General features: G+C 39.5%; 1 protein-coding gene across 1 annotated transcript; it reads right to left on the reverse strand.

The window, feature by feature from the left end:
- Positions 1-236: 236 nt before the first annotated feature.
- Positions 237-24,320, reverse strand: CCDC93 (coiled-coil domain containing 93; the record flags this gene model as incomplete). Its single annotated transcript, XM_010152089.1, has 16 exons — positions 24,223-24,320; positions 22,335-22,446; positions 18,215-18,313; positions 17,182-17,238; positions 13,088-13,188; positions 11,680-11,719; positions 10,182-10,274; positions 9,657-9,707; positions 9,155-9,241; positions 5,310-5,426; positions 4,174-4,236; positions 3,942-4,015; positions 3,308-3,389; positions 1,943-2,014; positions 598-669; positions 237-345 (listed from the first exon to the last, which is right to left on the reverse strand). Coding segments are annotated over exons 1-16 (1,312 nt in total), but the record flags the coding sequence as incomplete, so codon positions are not given.
- Between the last annotated feature and the right edge of the window lie 653 nt (positions 24,321-24,973).

Raw genomic sequence — 24,973 nt, forward strand, 5'->3', positions numbered from 1 at the left:
TCCACCAGTACCCCCAAGTGACAGAGAAAACAACTGATAGAAAATTCAATGCAAGACCAAGTTGTCTGTATAGCTGGACTTGATTAAATAAACTGTGTGGCACTTAAGAAGCAAAGACCCTTAAAATACCACAGAATTAGCAAGTGCTGTTGTTACATGCCATATGCCTAAAATGCAAGTGCCCTCCTTCCAGGGCTTTAAGCTTTCGGCAGGTTGTTCCTGCTGGATATACATACCCTGACTGTAAAGTTCAATAAATCTCTTCTGATACTGTGTGAGCTCAGCTCGGCTGGGTACTTCATCAATCTTGCGCTGTAAAATGGCTATTTCTCTGTTTCTTCGTGCCTAAATAGAAAGTTAGGGGGGAAGAAAACAAAGCCTCTTCTTGTTCTCTTCTTAAAATGGATGAAGCCCCCCCAGCAATATTTTGTTACTAAGTAATTAATTTTTTACAAAGCATGGGCTGAGGCTCAATTGTTTTGTAACTGATTTGTCACAGAAAGACTTTTAGAACAACAAAACAAAGTGTTAGAAGTTACAAGGTAAGAAAAAAACGTCAGTAATTTCGTACAAGTAAATTTACAGAGAGTTACTCACCAATAGCAACCGGATCTTTTGAAGTTTCTCTTTCTCAGTTTGGTATTGCTGTTCTATGATCTTATCTGGCTCCTAGAGTTTGAGAAACCAAAGCAGTTGGGTATTACAGTAGCAAAAACGTGCAGACTGGGTTTGCTTATCTTGCATTTAAAGGCTCCCACAATAACGCCACCATCTGCCGGGTTTTTTAAACAATAATTCCTTGTCTCTATTAAAAAACTGACATATTTTACTGCAAACAAGTGCAGTTTGCTACCTTTTAAGCCTTTGATGTATTAGTTTTTAAGATCTGTCAATAGTTTTTCCACTGCTTTACCACAGTCACACTTTAAATGAAGATATGGGAGGTTTAGATTAGGTACCAGGAAGAAGTTCTTCCCAGAGAGGGTGGTGAGGCACTGGCACAGGTTGCCCAGAGAAGCTGTGGATGCCCCATCCCTGGAAGTGTTCAAGGCCAGGCTGGACGAGGCTTTGAGCAACCTGGTCTAGTGGAAGGTGTCCCTGCCCATGGCAGGGGGGTTGGAGCTGGATGATCTTTAAGGTCCCTTCCAACCCAAACCATTCCACGATGCTATGATATGTATTGGAAGATCATCCGTATTCCCTGTCTCAATGTTTAGACTGATTCAGTGGTGGGGTTAAGGAATAACATGGCCCAGGACAGAACATAAACCCTCTGACATGAATTCTAGATTTCCTGGATTGGTGACTTTAGGATAAATTTTTCTTGTTTAAAAATACAAGATTTAGGTTTCCATTTTCAGTTTCCCATGCTGTGTCAGCAGGACAGCAGCATCACGGAACCTGTGCTGTACCTCATTTCAGAGGCATAAATGTATCGAACGTTTACCCTCTGAAAACACCAGCGATCCAAGCTTTGCCTTTCCTGCTCATTCATTATTCATTATTCATTGCCACCAGTCTGGATGCACTCACGTTGAACCCCAGCTTCTGACAGTACATGCAATGTACCAAGCCCTGAAAACTGCTTTCATTCTTCAAATAAATCCACTTTTTAAGAAAAATAAAACCCACCAAAACAAACATTTTCACACAACATCCAGAGATTCTTCCCTGGCGCTACAAGGAAAGCAGTAAAAGGCACAAGAGCACCTACGAGTTAGCCCCACGGATTCTGCAAGGACGACGCTGTACACCACAGCTACTTCCAGTCTACAGTAGATCTGTGGTTATTAGCCTGAATGGTGGCTTTACCAGTCGGGGAGAACAGACTTTTTCAGGGACTGCAACAGATACTTTATCATTTACGAGAACGTGCCAGAAGGACCTAAACCAACATTTTAAAGCACAAATTCAAAATAAAAACGTAGACATTGGCTGTTACCTGTTCATCCCCATTTTCCATTGTCTCAGCTTTCAAATTCTCAATATTTTGCTGAAGTCTCTCCATTTCTTCCTTTAAAACAAAGAAGGTTTACATTGCTTTTACCCGAGACCTATCCTCTTAACGGAGGAGAGAGGGAAGTTTGACAACATACCCCTCTAACACAACTGTGGAGCTGAGCACACACACATCATAGTTAAATTTGTAAGATTAAACAGCATTCAGGGTAAGGTATCCATTATTACTCATTATCACCATCTGCTTTTCTCAAACACAGGAGCAAATTTATTTCTTACTTGCAAATATTGTCGATCCAGCTAAGACAACTAATGAGCAACATGGAAAACAAAACTGAGGAGCAAAGGAGTATTACAATAGCAATAGCCTGACACGGGACTGCGACATAGGGCCTTTGTTAAAATGAACAAACCAGAAGTTACTTGCAAAGTAGTTTCCATTATGATCCTACAGAGCTTTCCGAAAGAGTATGTATGGGGAAATGAGGTCCCTATGCTTAGTCTGTGCCTCAGGGCACTGTTTACTTCTTTTCATTCTATTAAATTCCACCCATTATTGTTTAAATAGATGAGAATGAGCACAACTCTCTCCAATCATATTTCTAGGCAGTCCATAAACACAGCAGTAAAGCAACAGCAAAATATGGTAATTAAGCAGTAAAACTGAAACATGCTCTGAAAACTGCAATAGCTTCATCCCAGTCCTGTCTCCTTTGGTGAGTTACGCCCAAACTAAGGGCCTTCCTCATGAAGCACTGTGCCTCTCCTCAAGTCACTGCTGGCGGCGTTATCCAAGAGGAGACAATCCATTTCAGGTTGTGAATAGCACAGGGGGGTATCCAGTACAGCCCAGTTTCAAATGCACATTTTGGTGCTCCCTGCCAACCCGCCCCATGTTGCTCTCAGCAGAATGGGAAGAAGAGGAGCCAAGCTGTGACCAGTACAAGGCTGGTCTGGCATTACACATCTAGGAATTGCCCTTTGTTAGTGTCCCAGGCACAACAGAAGGGCACAAGAATTCAGATGCCTTGGCAGCCTTCCCTACATCTCCCTGCCTCAGGGCAGGGGGGAAGTCCCTCTGGTTAATCCAGTCCCAACCTTCTCCGTCACCAGCCTTGCTGCGCATACGACACAACGCAGAACTGGGCACCTGTCCATCCATAACTGCTGCCAGCCAAGCTGTGGCAATATTCAATATAAACCTGGAAATACTGGTAAATGGGGCAGGGGGAGGGATGGGAACACAGATGTTGGGCTGGGACATGCAACAGGATGACAAATCAGGAAGAAATATAAAGCTTATTTACTAAGCTTTAAATGAATCTGTGCGTAAGTAACTAAAACTTACCCTACAATGTGCTTTGAACTCCTGCTCCTGGCTTTTCAGGTTCTCATTCATCGCCACCAGTGCTCGCAGACTCTGTAACGTGCTAAATTTGAAGATCCAGTAAACCACATTAGATCTTTAGTTTCTAATTTAAACAGACGGAGAACTAAAAGACATTAGAACAAGCTTCATTCTGAATAATTTTCCAATAAAATCTGTGTAAATTCACACAATGAGTATCACACTGATGTACCAAGTCAAAATAAAAATGTAATATTACACTATTTTGATGCTTTTGCTATGTTCTGACCTCAGGACGGTGAAATTTTTGAGAGTGCCTCCCATTTAATTTATGTGAGATGAAGGCTCCAAATACAAAGAAAATAAAATCAGGAAGCCCTCATCCACTTCTCAAATGTGTCCAGGGTTCTTCTGCTTTACACACCTACAGTTATCTTCAACTACAGATTGACACTCTTCATTCTGACTGAACACTATGGTAGTCTTTTCTTGTCTTTGGAAAGCAAGCCTCAGAATTGTTTTTATAAAATTCGAGGTATTTGTTTAGATTTACAAAACAAGAAACACCGAATGTTTCATTTTAAAACAAAATTTTCAGTATTTCAAAGGATTTTCACAAAAGGAAAAGACTTACCTAGAATCTGCTTGGGATTCTATTGTTTCTAAGGCTGCCAATTCCTTGTCCAGCTTTTCACTGTAACTCTTAACCTAAAGGATGCAATTAATAATCAGTTGAAATATACTATAAAATGATTCCTGGTACTCACCACAGAATCGGTGGGATAAGCTGGCAACACAGCTTCACCCTCAACTTCTCAGAAATGATTCAGGTAGAATCAGCGCACGGAAAAACAAGGGAAGGTTACCTCTGCCAACGTCTTCTTTGCTTCGGCACACTTTGCCTGCAGATCGGCACATTTAGCTTGCAACTATTGTGAAAGAGAAAGCAGAGAGTTTTTTTATGAAAGAGAAAGCAGAGAGCTTTCAAAGCTTTTACCCTCTGTTGTCTGTACGACTGGCATACTGCTGTCTCATACAACATGCCCCACGCACACCTATCTTTTGAAGCCCCTATACTTCCAACACTTAATAGGTACAACCCATTTAATGGGTAAAACCAATTAAGATATAAGGTGCTAAGATGCTATTGACAAGATCAGAGCAAAAAAAAAAAACCCAACACAGATGAAGGCTGCCAGAGAGTACAACCACAGTCATCAGCAACAGTTTTTCCTCAAGTACACCTTGGTTTTTGGCAAGCTCTTCCAATTACTGACTTGGATGCAATATGTTTCATCAGATTCTGCAAGCTAAAGACGGCGCGGTGCTGATTACAGCAGTATGCGTAATTAAAAGCAGCATTTCATTAATGGTATTGCTTTTCCACTTATGCTATTGCCATTTAAACCCAGAGAAGTACAAGTAGGTCGAAATGCAGCAATTCTTGCTCGTACTTATATGTATGAACAGAACAACAGTCACAAATTCAAGAACCTTTGCCCCTAAAACAAATGAAGATGTGAACTGACCTGTGACCGTGCAAAAACTCCCCCAACAAACAAGCAAGAACCTGACCTCACTGAGGGAGGCAAAGTGGCTCATACAAAAGGACAGGAAGGGATAAAAAGTCATTTGTAGCACATTTTAGAGTGCCTTCCTAATTATTTCCTGAAACTGTGAAACGAGCCCGTTCAGCACTATAGCTAACAAGTCAAATGGAGATACTCTCTGTTTTTCCCTCAGGAGAGGTGTGCAGAAAGACCCAGGAAAGGCCTGTGTTGACTAGCTAGCCCCCTCCCCACAGACAGGGCTGTGCAATTTTTGAAATATAAAACCAGCCACATTGTCTTAGTAATAAACGTGCAAGCAAGATGTCCAGAGACACTGAAATGAATATTCAGCACGACAAATCGCTGGTACAGAGGACAGCTGGGAAATCTTTTCTGGATGGCAAAAGCTTTGTGATCATTGTTTTCTTCTGTATCAAGCCCACAATACTTGCCTCTTCCAGGAGTTTAGTTTTCTGCAAAATCTGCTTATTCAGAGATGCCATCTTCCTTCTGTGTTGTTGGGCAGCTCCAAGCCTTTCCGGTCGCTCCTCAGCGGAAAGCTCCGATTGCTAAAATAAATAACAACAGCCTGTTGGACCTCCTGACATCACTTTTTGCTACTTTAGTAGCTCAGGAAATGCCAAAGTGGGACACACTTGTGATTTTCCTTATCAAGAACTGTGTCCCACTGTCTAACAGAATGACTTACCGGTTTAACTCGTATCAAGGTAAGGAAAAGGCTGAACAACTGAATTATATCCCAAAAGTAACAGGAAGAGTAACCTAAATTAAAGTCAGGTACCCTGGCACAGGTGGAAAATACTACAGTATCTTATAGAATTTTATGTTTTTATAGAAGAAGTAATTTTGTGCATCAGCATTACAGTTAAACCTGGCAGAGTTCTTCAATGTAGAGAATACAACCATGCTAAAAACCACCTCAAGCAGTGCTATTTACTGAACTTGCTCCACACCCCAGTAAGGAGATGTGGAACTTTCAAAGGCCTTGAATGATTGTGTATTTAGATTCTGAAATAGTGGCTTTTATGCACCTTCATGCTGAATGAGTGACATACTCAGTGTGGCAGATAGAGCAAGTGCGTGCATGTGCACTGTGGATACCAGTCTTTGGAAATTACTCAATCCAGCATGCACCGCCAAGAAAGTGTCTCATAAACATATAATAAAGGCAGCAATCTGGATCTAGTCTCCTCTCTGAACTGTAAAAGGAAAGCTGCCAGAAACATTCCTGACCAGGAATGACATTAGACTAAAAATTGTGTATTTGCAGTAGGCAAAAGAATGATTCAAAAAATCAGTGACAGTTAGGTGTTTAAGTGATCATTTGCCTAAACATTACCTGCACCTTTTGAAAGCCTTCACTTTAATACTTGTATCTGTTTTGGTAATTTGCTTCATGCACTCAGACTTCTTTTTCCAGTTAATCCATTCTCCAGTATTTCATTAGAAAACCAGTTATTTTTCAACTACTTCAGGTGCTAATTTGCCGAGTATGTCAAAGACTTCAATACTAAATGCTTTTTGAGTAATTACCGAATGCTGACAACCACTAGAGTGTATAATCAGCAATAGTGTTACAAGTATGAAATACTCCACACTTGCATTTGCTCCCAGTATCCACTCTAGGCAGATGGGTAAGCAGGTCTTCATTAATAGCTTAATTTTAAAGGAAAATAAGAGGCAAAACCCCGTCTTCCTCCTCCCCATTTTCCGTGTTATTCATATTAGGCAGCAGCTTAATGACTTGTTATACTTTTACATCTACAGCAAGAAAAACCCCAATTCTGATATCTTATCCAAATAATTCACATACTTCCTTTCCATTTGTAGGAAAGGAAAAATGCCTCTAAGCAACACCTCTAACACTGAACTATTCAACAAATGAAACACTCAGATTTACTTATTCCTCTCATTATTTACCCAAATCACATTCCCCCACCATGTCATGCATTCTAAGACCCCATTCTTCTCACCATACGATCAGCCTAATATGCCTAACATGCAAATCAAGAAATCAGGAAATGCAAGAGAAAGAAGCATAAAGCAGCCTGAGACTGATCTTGCAAGAAGAGTAGGAATCCACACAGCACAGCTTCTGCATAAGGAAAAGGTGACATCTCAAGAAGTGGACAGTTAAAGTTTGCTTTTTGGAAACAGGAAATAACCTTCACTATAATACAGAGGTTTCTGCGGAAAAATCCTTCTGGTCTGCAGATGAAAATGCTAGGGTTAGGCCTCATGCAGGCAAAGTGAGCTAAGGACGTGCTCTGCCACAACACCACAGCCTCGGACTTACTGAGGAACTGGGTTCCAGTTTGTGGAGAAAAACACATCTTTCAGCACGGAAGGAAGACAGCACAAATTATAGAAGCTACTTCGCTTTTGACACTATTACTTGGTCTCTTATTACACTAAAAGAGCACTGAAAGAGCACTTGCCTTTTGGACGTAATTTGGGAAAACTGTATCTGCACACTAGTGTCCCAGACCGTTCAAGTTCATAAATTTGCTACTCTATCTCAAAACAAGAACTTCAATTACATGTGACAAAAAAGGACGTATGGATACAACCTTTAACATTTCTGTTAACACATGTCATCCCCACCCCTGACAGTTGTGGGCTCACTTCTGCATTCCTCCACATCCCCTGCAACTCCTCAACTGCCCTAAAAAGATGAGCTGATTAAACAAGAAGTTAAACAAATGTTAAACAAGAGGTATTAGTAGCCTGATTCAGTATGACAGAATTTAAGTTAAAACTCCTTATTAGTTATGCAAAAGGATCACCAATCTACAGCAGCTCAAAATTTGCTAGCTACAATAAATGGCTAATTCTACCTTCAGAGCTGCCAGAAGCTTCCCTGGCTCCAAGTTGGACCCACCTCTGGCCAAAGCCAAACCAGTAGCACCTCTGGGATAACCTATTTAAGAGGGAAAAAAGCTGCTGTGGAACTTGCAGCGGAGAGAGGAATCGGGTGTGAGAGCGACAACAAGGCAGACACCAGTTAACACCCAGCCAGCTAACAGAGCAGCAGAAAAGAGGGGCAAACGCAGAAAACCGCATGGAACGATCTGCAAAAACACCACCCTGTAAGGAAGGTGCTGGCACGTAGCACCACCAGATCTAGGATGTTGTTTGCCAGCTCTCTTCATCGTGCCTGGGGGTTCTATGAAGACTCTGGTAGACAAGTAAGCACTGCTGTGCTCTTCAGACTACGTACAGCTACAAAGGGCTAAAACTATCAGAACTATATCCAAACACCACTGATGCTTCAATAACTGTTTGGTACCACCCTTAATTCCCTTTTCCTGGTTCAAGTATGCACACACAGAATTTTTTTGGTCACATCCAATAGATTTGAAAAGCGATATATTTTTGGTTTGACTTGAATCAGTTTTTACTTTCCAGAGTATTAATCATGGTTCTACTGTAACAGTCAAGGTCCTGCTGCCTTCTCTCAGAACAGAAGAAATGTAACATTGAAATATGACCCTTGGGCTTCTGGTCTTCCATTCTTTTATAATAAAGAAAGGCCAAGAATTTGCTATAGACTCCGTTGAGTTATAGGGTTTATCTCCCAAATGGGAAAGCTCTATACCTCATATGTGTCAACAGAAAGGAAGAAATATGAGAAGGCTATTGGACAAATAAGAGCGACCTATAACTCATATCTGGCAGTGATGTATTGTACGTATTAATTACTTGAAGAGCCAGATTTTCTTTTCACATTACTGTAAAAACAATCACAGTTGAAAACAATAAATGGAGCTAATACACATAGTTAATTGCCTTGACTTCTAAACGCAACAAAAGGTTTGGCTTTGATGACACTCGATTCAGAACGAGATATCCACGGCACGACTGCTACCTGGAGTCCAGTGCAAGTTAACAACCCAGTGTCTGAAAATCTGAGTGGAAGAGGCCTAGATTCCTCTCTGGGAAGGGCCACAGAACTCTACTTCTGCGCTTAACACTGACCATTTAAAGATGCTTTAAGAGTTTAGGCCTCTGGTTTGAATACATAACAACCCAGGCCCTTTATTCATGAAGGCATTTAAGCAAGTGCTTAAACCCCAACGACTCAGGAATGCAATTCAGGAACATGTGCTGCCACACCAATAGCTCGTGCATGTTTAAATCTCATTAAAATACTTACCACAGCATATATGAACAGTGTGGTTTCAAGAGAATCATGGCAATTAAGCTGGAAGCTTAAGGCCTAAATGGACAAACCACAAACATGGCTTGGTAAAACATAATCAGGTAACACACTTACCTTTTCAGCGTACTCTGACACTATTTGTTTGATCTCCTCTGACTGGAGCCCAACAATCTGGCCAACCGTGCTTGCTGTCAACTTGCCCTGCAATTGTGTCGAGAAAACATATGGAGTTTTGGAATTGTCTGTGCTTGACGTGGCAATTTCCCCAAGGTCTAATTTTAACAGACATGTACAAAACCTTTACTGTGGCTCATAAACTCTAATCATAAAGAAAGACTACAGAAACATTCCACCAAAAAAACCCCTTTCACTGATGGAAATTTCTCACAACCTTTTAGCAAACAACCGCAGTAATTTGGATTCAGATTTTCAAAAAATTACTTTGCATTGTATTCTGCACACTGGATTTTGTACGCACAGTAATAAAAATCACTTTAGACCACATTTTGAGCCAAACTTCTAACACTTCAGATTCACCATTAACCCAATTTTAGGACTAACTGCCATAACCAACCGTAATTTAAACAAAGCCATATCAAATTTAAATGCTTCTTACATCTTCTGTTGCCATTGCAGCCATTCCAGTCATCAGAGTTTTAATGCGAAGCTAGGGAAAAATATGAGGAATTGCACGTAAGAATTTATCCTTTATTATGTAACTCGCTGGTGCCCAGTGACAGGGACACGCAGGCAATTGTTACCATACAATGTGTGTATTTTAGTGTATGTAATGGGACAGTAAGTCTAAGAAAGTTAAAGGGGTGGCTAAACTTATCAAATATAGGAAAATTCCTTGTAACAGTACAGGTTCACTCAGCATATTCAGCTCCCACTAACAACCAAAAACTGACCTCTTAAAAACGCTTGCATTCCAAATAAAAGTTGATTATTTTGGAATTAAGTATCAACAAACATTGCATTTTGTGCACCAATTTCAGGTTCCATATACACCTGTGGGAAGCAACTCCCACTTCAGCTAAGCATGGGAATTTTTCCTCCTGCAGAGAATGTCTGGGCAGAGATAACTGCTGTCCTCCCCCTCAAGCCAGAGACATCCCTGCCTGCGACGTGTATGGCACACCTCTTCCGCAGCCTGAAGGTCATCTTCATCACAGGGCTCGGCTTTTCCTGCTGCTGCAAGCCCTGGAGGTAGCGCGATTTTTTTATCTTCAGCCTTTTAAAGAAAAATTAAGGAAATATTATATCTAGCTCCAGTAATCTAACGTATTAAGAAGGATGACAAGGAGAAAACTGGAACACATTCTGGTTTTATGAATACATTTTGGCTACTTTCATCACACTCCAACTCATTTCAACTGAGGTGTAACCCTCGCTGATTTCACAAGTGTTCCGGATGTTCGAGACAGTGCCTCTGGTTTGCCAGAGCACACATCTGGCGCAAAGATCCCTTGTTCCACAACCTTCTAAGAGCAACCAACCCCAAGAGAACTGGCTGCCCCAGAACATGATGTCTGCTACAGAGGAGAAAGCTAAGGGCTTTCGTATATAAATATTTTTTATAATTTAATATTGGTGTAACAAACATACAACGAAGTGTCAAATTGCCTAGTTCAGTCAGAGGAATTCGTACCACTAAAATAATGAGAACTGGTGACAGACAGACTAAACTCTATTGCACCACTAACTTGACTATTTAATCGTCCACTTCTGCCTTACTGGTGTCTCAATTCACACAACAAACATCATGACCTTCTAATATAAAGTATTCCAAAGTCAGCCAAATTTTTGAAGAAACAAAATCAACTCTATAAACACGACTGCAGCATGGCAGATGCTCTGAGGGAGAAAAAGGTGTGCCTAGATTGGAAAACATTTCCATTTATAAAACTGACATGCTAAATTTGTATGTGGAATATTGAGCTAATGAAGAAGGGCAATCTTAATATACTCAATGTACTGCTGGTTCCATGACATGCTTAAAGCATTTCTTCATTATCTCAGTCTGTAATAAAAACTTGTAGCCAAAGTAATATCTGCACTGAACTAATAAAACTGCAAATACTCTGACAAGGACATTTTATGACTCCATAATCATCAAAAGCACAGCAAGGATGCTGCTTTTCAAGAGGCACTATGATTTATTTATGGCATGGTATCATGTTTCTCTAGCACATTAAATAACCTGTTATGTAATAAATGCCTACAAAACCTCTTACCAAACTCTTTAAAAAGAAAAGAAAAATACTCTTCATGATCACATCATGAAACACTCAGTTAAAAGATACTCATTAAACAGACAGGATATGTCATTATCACACATTAAAACCCAAACCAAACACCAAAACCCCCTTTCTCCTCAGCAAAAAACATTTGCGAAATGTGATCTTGGAGTACAGATGAAGGAAACCCTTTAAAAAAGGGACATAGCAACAAATAGTCTCTTTCATGGCATGCAGATTTTTAGTTCCAGTTGGCCATTTTTAAGAGGTGGCAATAATAGAAGTTATAGCTGTTTATTCTGTTGTACCCCTTTCAGATCTTTGAGTATCCAACACTTCAACAAAACCAATGTCATTCTTCCCATAATTTGATTATTTAAAATTAGTGTATTTTTTTACCTGTTCTGTTTTTCCTGTTTGTCTGCTAAATCCGTATCTCCTAAAAGAACAACAGTAACATGAAAGAAATACATGGTTGTTTACAACTTTTACAAATACATTAAGTTTCTATCCATTTTCAGCAGAAGAAACGCACTGAAAGTGAGTTGCTTAACAAAGCCAACAGCCAGGTTACGGTTAGTTTTGGAATGTTTCAAATAAACTAAATAAGCAGGTACTGCAGCATATTCACAGAATAACTTCAGCTCCATCTACTCCTTCCATCATGATCTGCAAATCTAGGCTTTTCATAAAATATTGTTATATAAAGCTCATGAAAGGAAAACCAATGCTCTCTTTCAATCTGGAAGTTAATCCTGAGCTGTTAGTCATATACTACTGAATTCTGGAAAGGCCTCAGGAAGTTCTCAGTGCAACTTCTGCTCCCAAAAAACTCTTTCATGCTCGTGCGCTTTGATGAATCTGCAAGTTCTGAAGCATGGTGTTAAGAGCTTTAATATATTCTCAAATAGAATTTTTACATCAGTTTTCTCCAGGAAGAGAAAAAAATTGACATTTGAGTTATGCTGTTAGTTTGGAAATATTATCTGATGGATAAAACAGGTAGAAAGGACTTTCAGATACGAGCCAGCAATCATCTTTGGTATTACGAAGCACCAAACCTAGACCAGGACAGCCGTAACAAAAACTTAACCATCAGTTGTATCACCAGAGAACCCAGATGCCTCCCAGGCAGTCTGATAGGACCAGACTTTGTACTGTGCTGAAAATTCACTGATAATATGCAGAGACACGGCAATGAAAGCCCTTAGCTGGAAGAGGTTATGCAACTGTGTGGAAAGATGCTCACTGGCATCACTGTGCTCTCAAGCCAGACTCTGACTGATCACATTCAAGCTCATCTGTGATGACATGAAGCTGGAGACCACAGGATCAAAAACCAATTTAGAATACAGCACGATCACCAGCTGTATCTGCATAATGCTGTGTTTGGCATCAGGACACTGCAAGACCCTGTACTATCTGCTGGGCTGAGAAAATCAACTTTCGTGATTAGTGTGCTCTGAAAGGAGACATTTTTATGATAACCAAGGGGCATTTAGAGGGAAAAATTTCCTCTACTCACATGACTTCCTTTGAATTCTAAAAACATTCAGCTCTATTCCTAATTCGACCAGAAATTTACTATTTGCCTTTTTCACCAGTGTTCTAGTTCCCCTAAGAGTACTGAAGAGTAGACAGTAATTCCCACTGCCCCTCATCCCCAATTCCTGTATCCATCTCCGAGTCCCTGTACTCCTGTTAGTTTATAACTAGGTTCACAGCAAAAACCATTGGATTCCCACGTAGCAGAAAAAAACCTAAAGTACAACACAAAACCCACAGACAATTAAACGCAGCCTTTCACCTGCCGTATTCCAGAAGCGTAGCGTGAACCTTTGACTCCTCATCCAGCAGTGCTTCAGCCCCCTTCTGACGTTTATATTTTCTCTGGGGTTTGTAAACCTCCTGTAAGGCAGTGAATGAATTCAGAGCTTGTAAAAGCCTTTTCTAAAATAAACAAAGAATTGTTATCCAGAGTGAAACATACCACTGTTTGCTTTCCAACTCAATATACTTACCCAAATAGACATGCTTCACTTTCTCCTTTTAGAATTACATGGTAAAATCTTACTGAACTTACTTCTATACAATTTGCTATAGAATGTGTCTGTCCTGATCTTCAATATCCATTTATAATTTTTTTTAAACAACAAACACAGTTTTTTCAATCATCTCCTCCATCACATTTGAGTGAAAAAGAGAAGAGTTAAAACCAACACAATCAGCGACTATTAAAAAAGGGCCCTATGTTTTAGCTGACAATGGCAGTGTCTAGAAATGTTACCTCTTTTGCAAGTTAGTTCTATTCTTAATCTTATTAGATGATTAAGTGTAATGATTATCTACTCAATGATCACAGGGTACAATGGAATTAAAGCAGATTTTATTGCAATGTAAGGAACAAAAATATTGTAAGAAGTTTGGTACTAAAATCATTCGATCTCGTGCTATCCCAGTGTGATGCTATACCTGAGCAGCAGCCCATCAAATGAAACAATGACTCAAACACTATTTTGTGTTGATTTTTTTTAACTCCAATTGATGTTTTTAAAAAGTGTCTCTCCCCAGTCAATTAGATGATATTTTCTCTTTGCTTTTTTCTGCCATGACATTCCAACCCTCATCGCAGCAGATAAACACATCATCATCATCACCAAATAAACAGCATCAACCCCAACCCCCTCTCTGGTGTGTTTCACATCTGGATCTGTGAAATCCTTAGAGGTACAGGCTCAGAACGCTTATAACCAATACATAACAAAAACAAGAGTTGAAATCAAAGCTTGGGCTTTCCACATATACATTTAACTTCAGAAAATCCTATCCACATGGGACAAAAGATTCAATGCAAGAAGTTGCAAAGATTCTAGAAGAAAATAAAAATGGAAGATTGTTTTTTGCTTGACCTGACTTTCTGTATAAACTATTATTTTCAACATGCAATTGCTGCACTGTAACACTGCTGAAATAGCTTTCAATCTTTTTCAAAGACATGTAATCCCAAAGTAGAGATTTCAAACAAGGGAAAATGGACAGTGTTCCATGGCAAGTTTCTCCCGAATTTGTCAGTTACCCTTTGCAATTTTTACTTCATTTCTAATCTCAATTTCTATTATCTTTGTTTCCAGCTATTAGATCTTCCTACATTTTTGCCTGTTACATGAAAAAGAATCAAGAATCTCCCACAAAATGTACTTTAACACCTAGAAGAAAGCAATGTAATGCATAAAAGTGATTGTAGCTTTTATGGTGGCATTCTGTATCATACCTGTGCTATATAAAGTGTAGGCATCATACCATAAATAATAGTCTTGGAGTCAGATAATTGTGTAGCTGAACAAAACCACTGCAAGATCAACTCAAGTCACTAGATAGTCGCCTTTCAGCGACAGCAGTTCCTATTCTAAAAACCATTAGTGATCTTGAATATTCCTTTTCTAACCTTTAGGTCCGATCATAACCATAAATCCCACTGTATCGTCCCCTGGAGAAGAGCAGGGCAGGCCCTTAGACCAGAGTTACAATAATGAATTCAGACAACAGACTATCTTTCACACTTGCTGGTCCTCTTTTAGGAAAGTGGATTTCCAGTGCATAATGATTTAAAGGTGACCTGCAAAAGAGCCTTCACCTTACAGCCACCTCCTTCTTCCAGTTCCTATGGATAGCTAGGAAAACTTGTGCACTTTCTCCCCTGAGAATTCACGGTGTGTTCTTCCAGACTGAGAGTAACGCCTTGATGCCTTAACAGATCTCATGAACTAATCTTCTGCTAAGAAGATCTAATGCCAGCTGTAGAGGATATAATCCTGACAGAACTCATTTATTTAAGGAAGAGGTGTTTGTCTAACGATACCCTCAACAGTGATAAGCAAGTGTCAAAACTTCGTCTACCATGAAGATGCACCTAAATGCCAGAGATCTGTGATCTGAAGAAGACCGAATACACCTTATCAGCCCTGCAGATAGATCCACGCTGGGGAGAACAGCCAGTGTACTGGCAGAAGAACTAGTCAGAGATATTTAGACAGGCTAGCTGAATGGTGCAAAATACTATCAAACTTTTAAGACTGTACCTTGTTTTCCTTGCCTTCCATTATCTGTTCCATTCACAGACCCTGAATACGGGACTATTCCCTTAGCTGCAAAAGCAGCCACATGCCTATCTGATTCTAGGACCGTGACCTATGAACTTTAAAGTAACAGACCTAACATACCGGGCAAGTGGAAACCAATACACTGGCATCAGTTGGCAAAGAAACCCTTGACCTGGCACACACGTACCTGCTTCACCTTTGCCATGCCATTTTTGTCAAGATCTATAAAACAATTTTGGAAAACATGCAGGTAGATGGGTAAAGGAAACCCAACCGAGCACAATGGGAGACTGGACAAGGCACTTGAATGGACCTGACATTTACTAGGCAACTGCACACCCAAAGTAGATTGCATTCCTCCTTTCCAGACAAGTTATCCCAAATAAATGCATTAATGAAACAGATTAAAAAAAAAACCAAAAAACCAAACACCTCTGCTCCTCAGCAATCAAGGGGATCTTTTCATCACTGTTAATCCAGTACCTTCTGGTTTTTAAATGCCACTAGAAATTCTAGATATTGTGTCTCAATACATGACTGTGACTGTTTCTGTCTCTTCAGTGACAAGGTTGGCATCAGCCACTTGGATACAAAATCTGTAGCGCTATTTAAAGACAATGCACGTAGAAACCAGACACACTTGAAACACTTGAAAAATTAGGACAGTTGCTCTGAAAATTGAAAACAATCAGAAGTTCAAGGAATTTCAAGTGCTACTTGATACATCACACACTTGAAAGTTGGTTTCTTACATGGTCTTGCATTCTCTCCAAAGGGTTATACAGAGGCAGAAATGAAACTATAAAACCCATTTACAAAGGGAGCTAACTTTGAGAATGGGAAATAGATCTTACTGGAATGACAAGCATTGGCAGTTAGAGACTCAATGTGAGTCTGCTAATAAGTCAAAAAAACAAACGGAAAAGAAAGCAAAAAGAAAACCCAAAACAAACCATAGGGAACACCAGTTAAAGACTGTAATTGAAATGTTCAAAGAAATAGCAATTACTCAAATAGATTAGGGAGGGATTTGCGTTGGTCGCCATGTGGAGACCTTCACAGCAATGTCTAAACCATATACTGTAATTCAACTGCCTGTTTAAGGCTCAGCAGCACCCAGATAATTGGTATGGCAAAACAACTACCTCCAAAACAGGTCAAAAGAGTAAGATGACCTGCCTGGTCCATTATACAAGCTATCATATAGCTTGTTATACTGGCACTTAACACTTCTACTCATGGACAAAGAGTTTAGGGCATCTGTCTAGGGCTACCTGAAATAGCATTGATTTTCCTAGAAAAGTGGTGTTTCACCACTTATTGAAGAGCCTTCGAAGTGTCCCATTCCAAGCATACCCAAATTCCTCATCATGCCTCAACTGCTGACCTGTGAATTTATCAAGTTCTGAAGTACAGTCTTTTAAATTGAGGAGATGATTGCCATTTTTGTCAATTTCAAGATAAACAGTCTAAATGCTGATAGCTTCAAACACACACTGAGTCTGCTAAGGGTTTAACAGCCTGTAAGCTACCTTGTGACTTCTGTTTGATAGCGTGGAAACCCACACTCCCTGTGCAGGCAGCTGATATGGTTTGCCTATTTGTACCGTGTACAACTAACAAGTCTTAGATCTGCTATGTCCACATTTGACACCTGTTCCAAGAATGAAGCTCAACATGCAACTTAACTGGGACCTTCTCCTGAGAAAACCCAGGATTGGCTGCATTAAGCAGAATTAACCACCACCAATTCATTACCAAAACCACTTGCTGCTTCATCATAAAAATCTAACGTACTTACACAGATATCAGTAACAGTTTTGACAGCCTTCTCTTTTCTTTGCATAAACTCCTCATCCTGCAAGACATTAATGGAGGTGATTAAAAAATTACCAGGAACAGAGATTAAATTTCAACCATTGTAATGGGTTTAGCAAACAAAGTTGTCAAATAGTTTCTAACCAAGCTGCCCAACTGTTTGGTGAAATGTTAGTGATTTCCTGTAACACAGAGAAGTATTTGCTTCTCTCACCAGATGGGTAGGAAGGTCTTTAAAACTGTATCCAGATCAGCAGTCTTTCTGCTCGGTTTATACAGTACCTGACACAAGTGCAATCCCAGCCCACTACCAGGCTCTCCAATCATTACTATGCTATGAAGAAACAAAGTTGGAATGGGCTTAATGTGGAAAAGAGGCTCCACCCACTTCTGTTAGTTTAGTTTATAAACATTAAAAACAATTTTAAAAAGCCAAAACAAAATCCAAACCACCCCAAGCTGGTGAAATCTGGATGTCTTTCCCAAATCTAGGGACATCTACATTTAACGCTGTTACTGAATTAGAGACAAAACATGGGTTCTGAGTTTTAAATATGGAATTGCCTTGGGATATGCACAAACACAACTGATGGCTCTGCACTATAGGCACAAATCCAAGCTCTTTCTAGCTCTCTTCACACACTGAGGAAACCTCACATCATTACTGCAGAACAGGACACAGAGGATCACAACTCTGTCCTACACACGTACCTACAAAGCGGGCAGCATTTGACTCTTACCAGAAGAAGGAATGTGATCAAGGCATCTCAAAGGTATTGCAGAAAAACTAAGGCAACTACCAAGCAAAAGTTAACTAGTATCTATGAACTCTTTGTTATCATAATGATTTAATCCTTTTCCAAGCTGAATTTGTACAGGGATTCCTGTAGGACTGATTAACAAAATGAAAGCAAAGGTGACTCAGGTGTACTGCACTGATTTCAGAGCTGTGAAGCTGGGACTGCACCTGAGCACGGGACATACTGCAACAGAAACAAGAACTGGCTTGATCTTACCTCTGGTAGCCTGTGAGTCTTTTGAAACTGTGATATAGAGTAAGAACGGATATAGTCTCCCATTTCTTCCCTTGTTTCTATTGCACGTTTCACCAGCCACTGGGGGAAAAGAAAAAGTTTGTATCAGCAGAAAGGGGAATAATAACAGCAGCAAACACTAAAATACTGCGTAACAATTCTTAACACATGGTAAAAGCTAAAAGCACTTTTTAAGCACACAAACAAGAACGTTTATTTGTAAACCTGGGGACCTACTCCTAACAAAATGATTTAGCATTACCTATTTTCTAAACTCCATGTTTGCTTCTCTTCTATGCATGAAAAAGCTCAGCAGAGCAATCAGATAAGGCACAAGCGAAGAAACCACATGGCTTTTCTTATAGTCAGAGTTTTACATATAAAAAGCTAAATATTCTTCATTGTATTGAACTATATTGAACCATACAAACCGCAGTGAGCCATACTGTTCATACTACAGTGAAATTCCGGAGTCCAAAGGTCAAACTGTCTTTCCTTATAAGCTCCTTGGAGCAGGGCCTGGTATCCCTCCAAAAAGAGAATCTTTTCTGAATGTTATTTGTAAACAGTGCTTGCACTGTAACTTCTCATATACTGAATAGCTTTTACATTTTAATTGATTTCTTACAGTAAGTATGGAAAGAAAATTCTATTTCAGGTTTCAACTATCAGGAAGTCTTACTTGATAAATTCTTTTATAAACAAAAACATATGAGAACTTCACAAGCAAAACCCAAGTTCATTGGAATTTTGCCAATATGAATTTCTGTAATCCAAATATTTGTATCTTCAATAAAATCATTCCAAAAAGGAAAACGAAGAGCACGTGTGGAATAGAAATGGATGTGGGCCACTTCAAGGAGGGGAAAAAAAAAAACCAAACCCCAAAACGCTCCCCAAATCCCTACAGCGCCCTCCCAAAAATCCGAGTTGCATAAACCCTACATCCTAGCAGAAGAAATCTACTAGTTAAGTTAAAAAGTATGTTTTAACAGAGTACATTTCACCATGCTAAGTAGTTATATTATCTGTAGTATTCATTATTATTACTTGTTGAACATTAATAACGTTGCGTTATTAAAATACAAGATAATACACAATATAGAAAAATACATAGCAGCAGTTCACAAAACAAAGGAGTATTAATTTTCTGGATTTTTGTTTTTACCTGTACCATGCAATAGCCAGCACAACTCAAATCACCAGACCAAGAGCTCAGCTGTACCAGTCAGCACAATATACATCCTACTTACATTCCAAAATCCGAAACTCTACTGTACTCTAAAAGCTGTCAACATTGTCCTTCTACTGAGCAGGCCACGCTGAATAAATAGTAAATCCCTCAGTTCTAGGAAGCGTTGGATTTACACCATGTGTACAAAAAACGTGATGCTATTCTGCATGCATACAGGTTCATCCCTCTCTACTCAAAAGAAGCCCTTGGGAGCATACTTCCGAACAAACAGATAGTCCAGGTGGTTTTTACAGTGGGCTTGGTCATCCTTTTCTAAAGCAAGCTTGAACCACTCAGAGCAATCATCTCTATCAGTCTGAGTGGGAGGCTGGAGCTCTCTGGAATTTGAAACAGTGAGGAGCTGAACAGAAAATGTTCTGGGCTCTCAGTGCCAGGACCCAACACTGAACCTGTCTTGTATCATTAGCCTATTATCCTCTGACAGAAGACATCACTTGGAATACAACCTCATCTCATTAATCTTGGCTGTACTCTAGGTAGAAGCCACTAGAGCTAGGTTATATGCATTTCTATCAAATTTTCCTACTATACATCCCTTGTTGTTTTCAGAAACTACAGCTCCACCGTGAAAAGACATTATCTTCAAGACTATGAAACGTTCAAGATGCCCGGAAGAAAAAAGACTCGTTCTGACATTTATAAGACCACACAAAAAGCCACAAGAGATTGAAGCACGGTTTAAATAATGCTGGAGAAGATAAATCTTGTGAGCTGTTGACAGCCTGTGCAGGAGGTCACATAAGAGATCAGATCAATCCTGGGATCCAAGTCTGAACCAGCAACAGTTTTCTGTGCTATAACCGTGAACCCCTGGAAAGTGAGGGGAAGATGATGACAAGAGAGATGAAAATCTCAGACTATTAATTACAAAGCACATCTCAACGCAAGATCGCATACATACACGTCTCTGTGAACACAGGCAGAGTTTGCTAGGAAGAACAGCACCATTTCTGCCCACTGGATTTTTTTTTTTTTTTAGTCTTTTTCTTTCTTTGTTTTACATTTTTTTTTTGTTTTAAAGTTCTGCCACAGTGTATGGCAGTGAGCCAACTCAATCTAACTTCTTCCTGTGGGGAAGGGTTCATCTTAATTCCTCCATCAAGTTCACCAGACCAGCTTGGCCAGTGCAAGAACTATTTGGACCCAATGCCAGGTGGAGGAAAGAGCTTCTGTATTATTTGGGGACTGATTTGACATTTACAGATAGCAAGTGGAATCTTGAATTTAACAGGGCATTGACTAAAGTGTCATTATCAAATACAAAAATCCTACATGGCGTGGTCAGGCTATTACAGCTCTTGCATAGTCTTTTTCAGAACACAGTACACTGGTTGACACCAACACAAGTTTTCTTGAAAGCTTATCTTGGTTGGGATGAAATGAGGAACTAACAGTATGTGGAGCAGGCAGAACTTCACAGGGTCCTCACAGAAAGCCACCATTTCTTAAAGAGATCCTCTACATACAAAAAACTAGAGCTCATTGAAAAAGCCTTCTTCACCAAGTATGGATTAGATCTAGCACCTACTGGCCTGCTGCTAATACTGAGAATCACTGCTCTCACAGAAATCTAGAGGCAGATTTCCTCCCTACTTAGAATTAACGTTTCTCCAGAGGCAGTATCCCAAATCCAGATATTGGACAAAGCAGGTCAGAGAGAAGAATACCTAGTGCTACAGTTTACACAGCAGGAGTAATAGTTCATGCTCTCACTTTAGGAGAGGAGTTATTTTTCCTGTGAGAGAAGTCTTGGATTTGGTAAGTATAAGCATTCATTATCATCATCATTATCATCAAGCGATCAGGGCAAGAAATCAACCTGGGTTTGGGGTTTTTCGGGTAGGAAAATACAAGTTAGAAACAAACCCTCACATTAACAAGATGCAAACTTTCCACCTTAGGCAGCCTCAGCACAGCTTGAAAGCTGTGTAACAGCAGCACACACCACACAACTTTTTGTGGGGAGTGCCGTTACGTGTGGTTTTCCTCAGAAGCCTCCCCCTAGAAAGTAATAAGAAAGACAACAGGAAGTTCTCCCCACTACTTACAAACTGGAATTTAGATTAAACTCTTACTTGCTAAATCCTTTCACAGGCAGAAGGTGAGGAGATGTTTAATGAACCTTGCTTAGCAGCCTTCATTTTCCCTATTTATCAAAGACACATTTCTATGTGTAGATGAAAGTAAATAAAAAAAACCATGCCAACGACATACTAAGGGTTTTCCAGATACCACAGGTAACTGGAACACGTCATGTGCTAGCTTAAACCTTAATAAAACGGAGAACTATGCACATGGTCAGCTAGTGGCGCTCAACAAACACAGAGCAATAGGATCACCCATCAGAGCAATTTATTTTTCCACCCATACAGCTGAAGTGATATGAATGAAGGATGAAATGTACTTAAAGAACAGTCCCAATTGACTTTCACCTTATTCACATCCTCTTCACTGAATGCCTATCTGCATAACTTGACGTCATCAGCTTAAACACAGACTGAAAGATTATTTGTTCTATTTCCTAGTCTGGCAAAGTAGATTATCAGATTCTGAAGCAAGCTTAAACTTGAGTTTCTTTAAGCAGGCATTCCACAAAAGGCAGACTCTGACCCATTTTCAAAGAATTTAAAGTTTGTTTTGTGGTTTTCTTAAATGTAGATCAAGCAATACTTAAGAATTCTACCATCCATAAGGTCACTTGTTTCTTTAAAAACATTCAAACTACCTTGCTGTGATTATTCATTCCAAAGCTAAATAGAGAGTCAAACAATAAACACAGATCTCAACATTTTTAAGCAAGTTTTATGCCTTTTTCAGGAAAATATCGACACATCACAAAATTATTACCTGTACAACAGGAAATATATGAATGAAATCCAGTCCCTGGATCTGATGTGGTTCCAAACGATGAGGGCACTTCATTTTTGGCAACACTGACACTATTTTTTCAGTTAAGGCACTAATATAGAAAAACAAAAGACACACAGATGTATATGCTACAATATTATTTTGGAAATTATTTTCGCAAATACCATGAGCAGTTAGAAGGCTCCTTCCAGTGGCTTCCATTGCCTGCAGCTGTGAAAAGCAATCAAACTTTCGCTTACAAAATAGCTTTTTCACTGTACTATATAGTGCGCGAAGAGGTGAATAACCCCTCTTGCAGGCTCCTACCTTGTGATTTCATTTATAGTATTACACACTAAATTAAGAACTGCATGTCTAGTCAAATGACATGCCCAGGTAAGACATATCTACAAACACTTTTGCATATTAGAATATACACACACATGAAGAACGCTTTTTTTAACTTTTAAAAAAGTTATTTATCCAGTAAAGATCCTCTCCTAATGTATGTTTCCATGTTTACTTCAACCCAGCAATTAAGTAACAGGACAGCATCAAAATGTCTTCAGAGTAATACTGAGAAAACACAACTTTTTCTTATCTTGAGACCACCACAGAAGCACTGAGACACCACCACCAATACAAACATTACACGGGCACCAGACTGCCTACGCTTGTGTGACTGAACACCAGATTTACAAATAAACCATTTTTGCTATTTTGGGAGAGGAGCCTGGGCTTTGTCTTGCCAGTTTTGCATCCAGTCAGCTACAGAACATTTTCACAACAACTTAACTGTTTGCTATCCGTAAGGACAGCAGGATAGGAAAGATGGCAATTATAAAAACTTTGTTCCTAGTCTCTACTTAATTCTGTGCATCTACTAAGGCTTTATGCAGTTAGTTATCTACAACTATTTGAGTGTGTCCAAGTTTATTGGCAATAACCTCAAATCTTCTTTGTTAAATGCGTTACAGTCTTGCCGACGGTACGTGACTTTCAAAAAAACAGCACAGAAAAGATGTTCTTTTCAATTACATTGAGCAAGTAAGTCTCTTCATGCCACTGTAACTTGACAGGCTATTCTTACTTCCTGCAAATTTTAATTATGGCTCTTTTATCACAGAAATGCATAAAGAAATGATGTAGTTTAGAATGTATTCCCTTTCTCGGCATAAACAATTTTTACAACCTCTCTAATACAGGGATTATGAGCAAATTCCACATATAAGAAATTAATCAAACCAAAATGGTCTCATGGGGTCACTATCAGGAAGGAACTTCTCCTCAGCGTGGGGAAGGTAACCATTTCAGCAAGTGTCACGCTCTGAACTCTGTTTGCTGATGCCTACAGTTCCAACCCAGAACCATAAAGGAGAATCAGAGGTTATTTACACAGCAAAACTCAAGGATGGTTGTCTAATGTTGCACTCAAGCACGGTCTCCCTCTGCCCTTCTTTCTGGCCTCTGCATCATCCCCTCGTGCCAGTACAAGCATCTGTGCAGCTGCACAGAGAACTGGATCCAGGAACTGATTCATGTGAACACTATTTTCCTTTTTTTTTTTTGGTAGGTTTTAATCTGGATCAGTTCCCATTCTGGTTCGATGTGGAACCACATAAATGCTTTTACTGCTTAGTAGAGACTAAGAACATGGCAAAACAGAGGGGAATAGCATTGCCTTTTTGGAATAAGCTTCTTCCTGGTTTTAGAGTCTGTGAAACTCAAGCCACTGTAATGTTTTGCAAATGGGTGGTCTTAAAATGGATGAAACTTGGACTAAAAATCTGTCTTCTAAACAAGCAAACACGAGCTAACTTCCTCCCACCCGCTTCTTCATTTCTTTGAAGAAAAAAAAAAAACCACACTTGCCATTTAACCAACTTACATTTTTTGACCAATAGTGGAGTTTTCCTGAAACAATAAATCAACATCGATATCAAAGCTGCAAGTAGTGATACACCACGTCATGCCGCCTACCACCTGGCAAAGGAGTAACAGCACAGTTAGTTCAATTTGAATTTGAAGAGTTAAAACCAAATACATCTTAAAGGCTTATTTATTTTAGAAACTACAGCTTAGTATTTTCTCCATCCTCAGCACCCTCATATGGAGACTGAAACACATACAGATAGCACACATGTATCAACACCTACATACAGTACACAAGAAGACAGAAAAAACCTAGCAGTTAGTAACATTCTAAATTCCTCCCGTAGCTTTATTTGTCAGTTTTGCAACAGATCTCAGATGAAAAACACTAAACAAAACAAACCCACCAAGAGATAATACAGGATAGTCTGTTAACTGTCGTGATCTTAGGAAAGTTTTCATACAGTCACTTTTTAAAGGATCATAATTTCTGTATTCATGTATTTACCTTTATATATTCTTTTGCTACTAATACTCTTCTTTTGATGACATGTGCAACACCAAGTGCTAGCCACAGTATCAACACAGCAATGGAAATCCCCAGCTCTGTAGGAATCCCTATTTCAGGCCCTAATCCTACAGATACTTTGGCATACTTAAACTCCCAAGCCAATTCATCAACTTTACATAAAATATGTAAATGTTTAAAGACAACCTTCTATAAGCATATGCAAGATAACCTACACAGAATGGCTTGGGTTGGAAGG

The sequence above is a fragment of the Eurypyga helias genome, unplaced genomic scaffold, assembly GCF_000690775.1.
Source record: "Eurypyga helias isolate BGI_N326 unplaced genomic scaffold, ASM69077v1 scaffold46865, whole genome shotgun sequence".
Lineage (NCBI taxonomy): Eukaryota > Metazoa > Chordata > Aves > Eurypygiformes > Eurypygidae > Eurypyga > Eurypyga helias.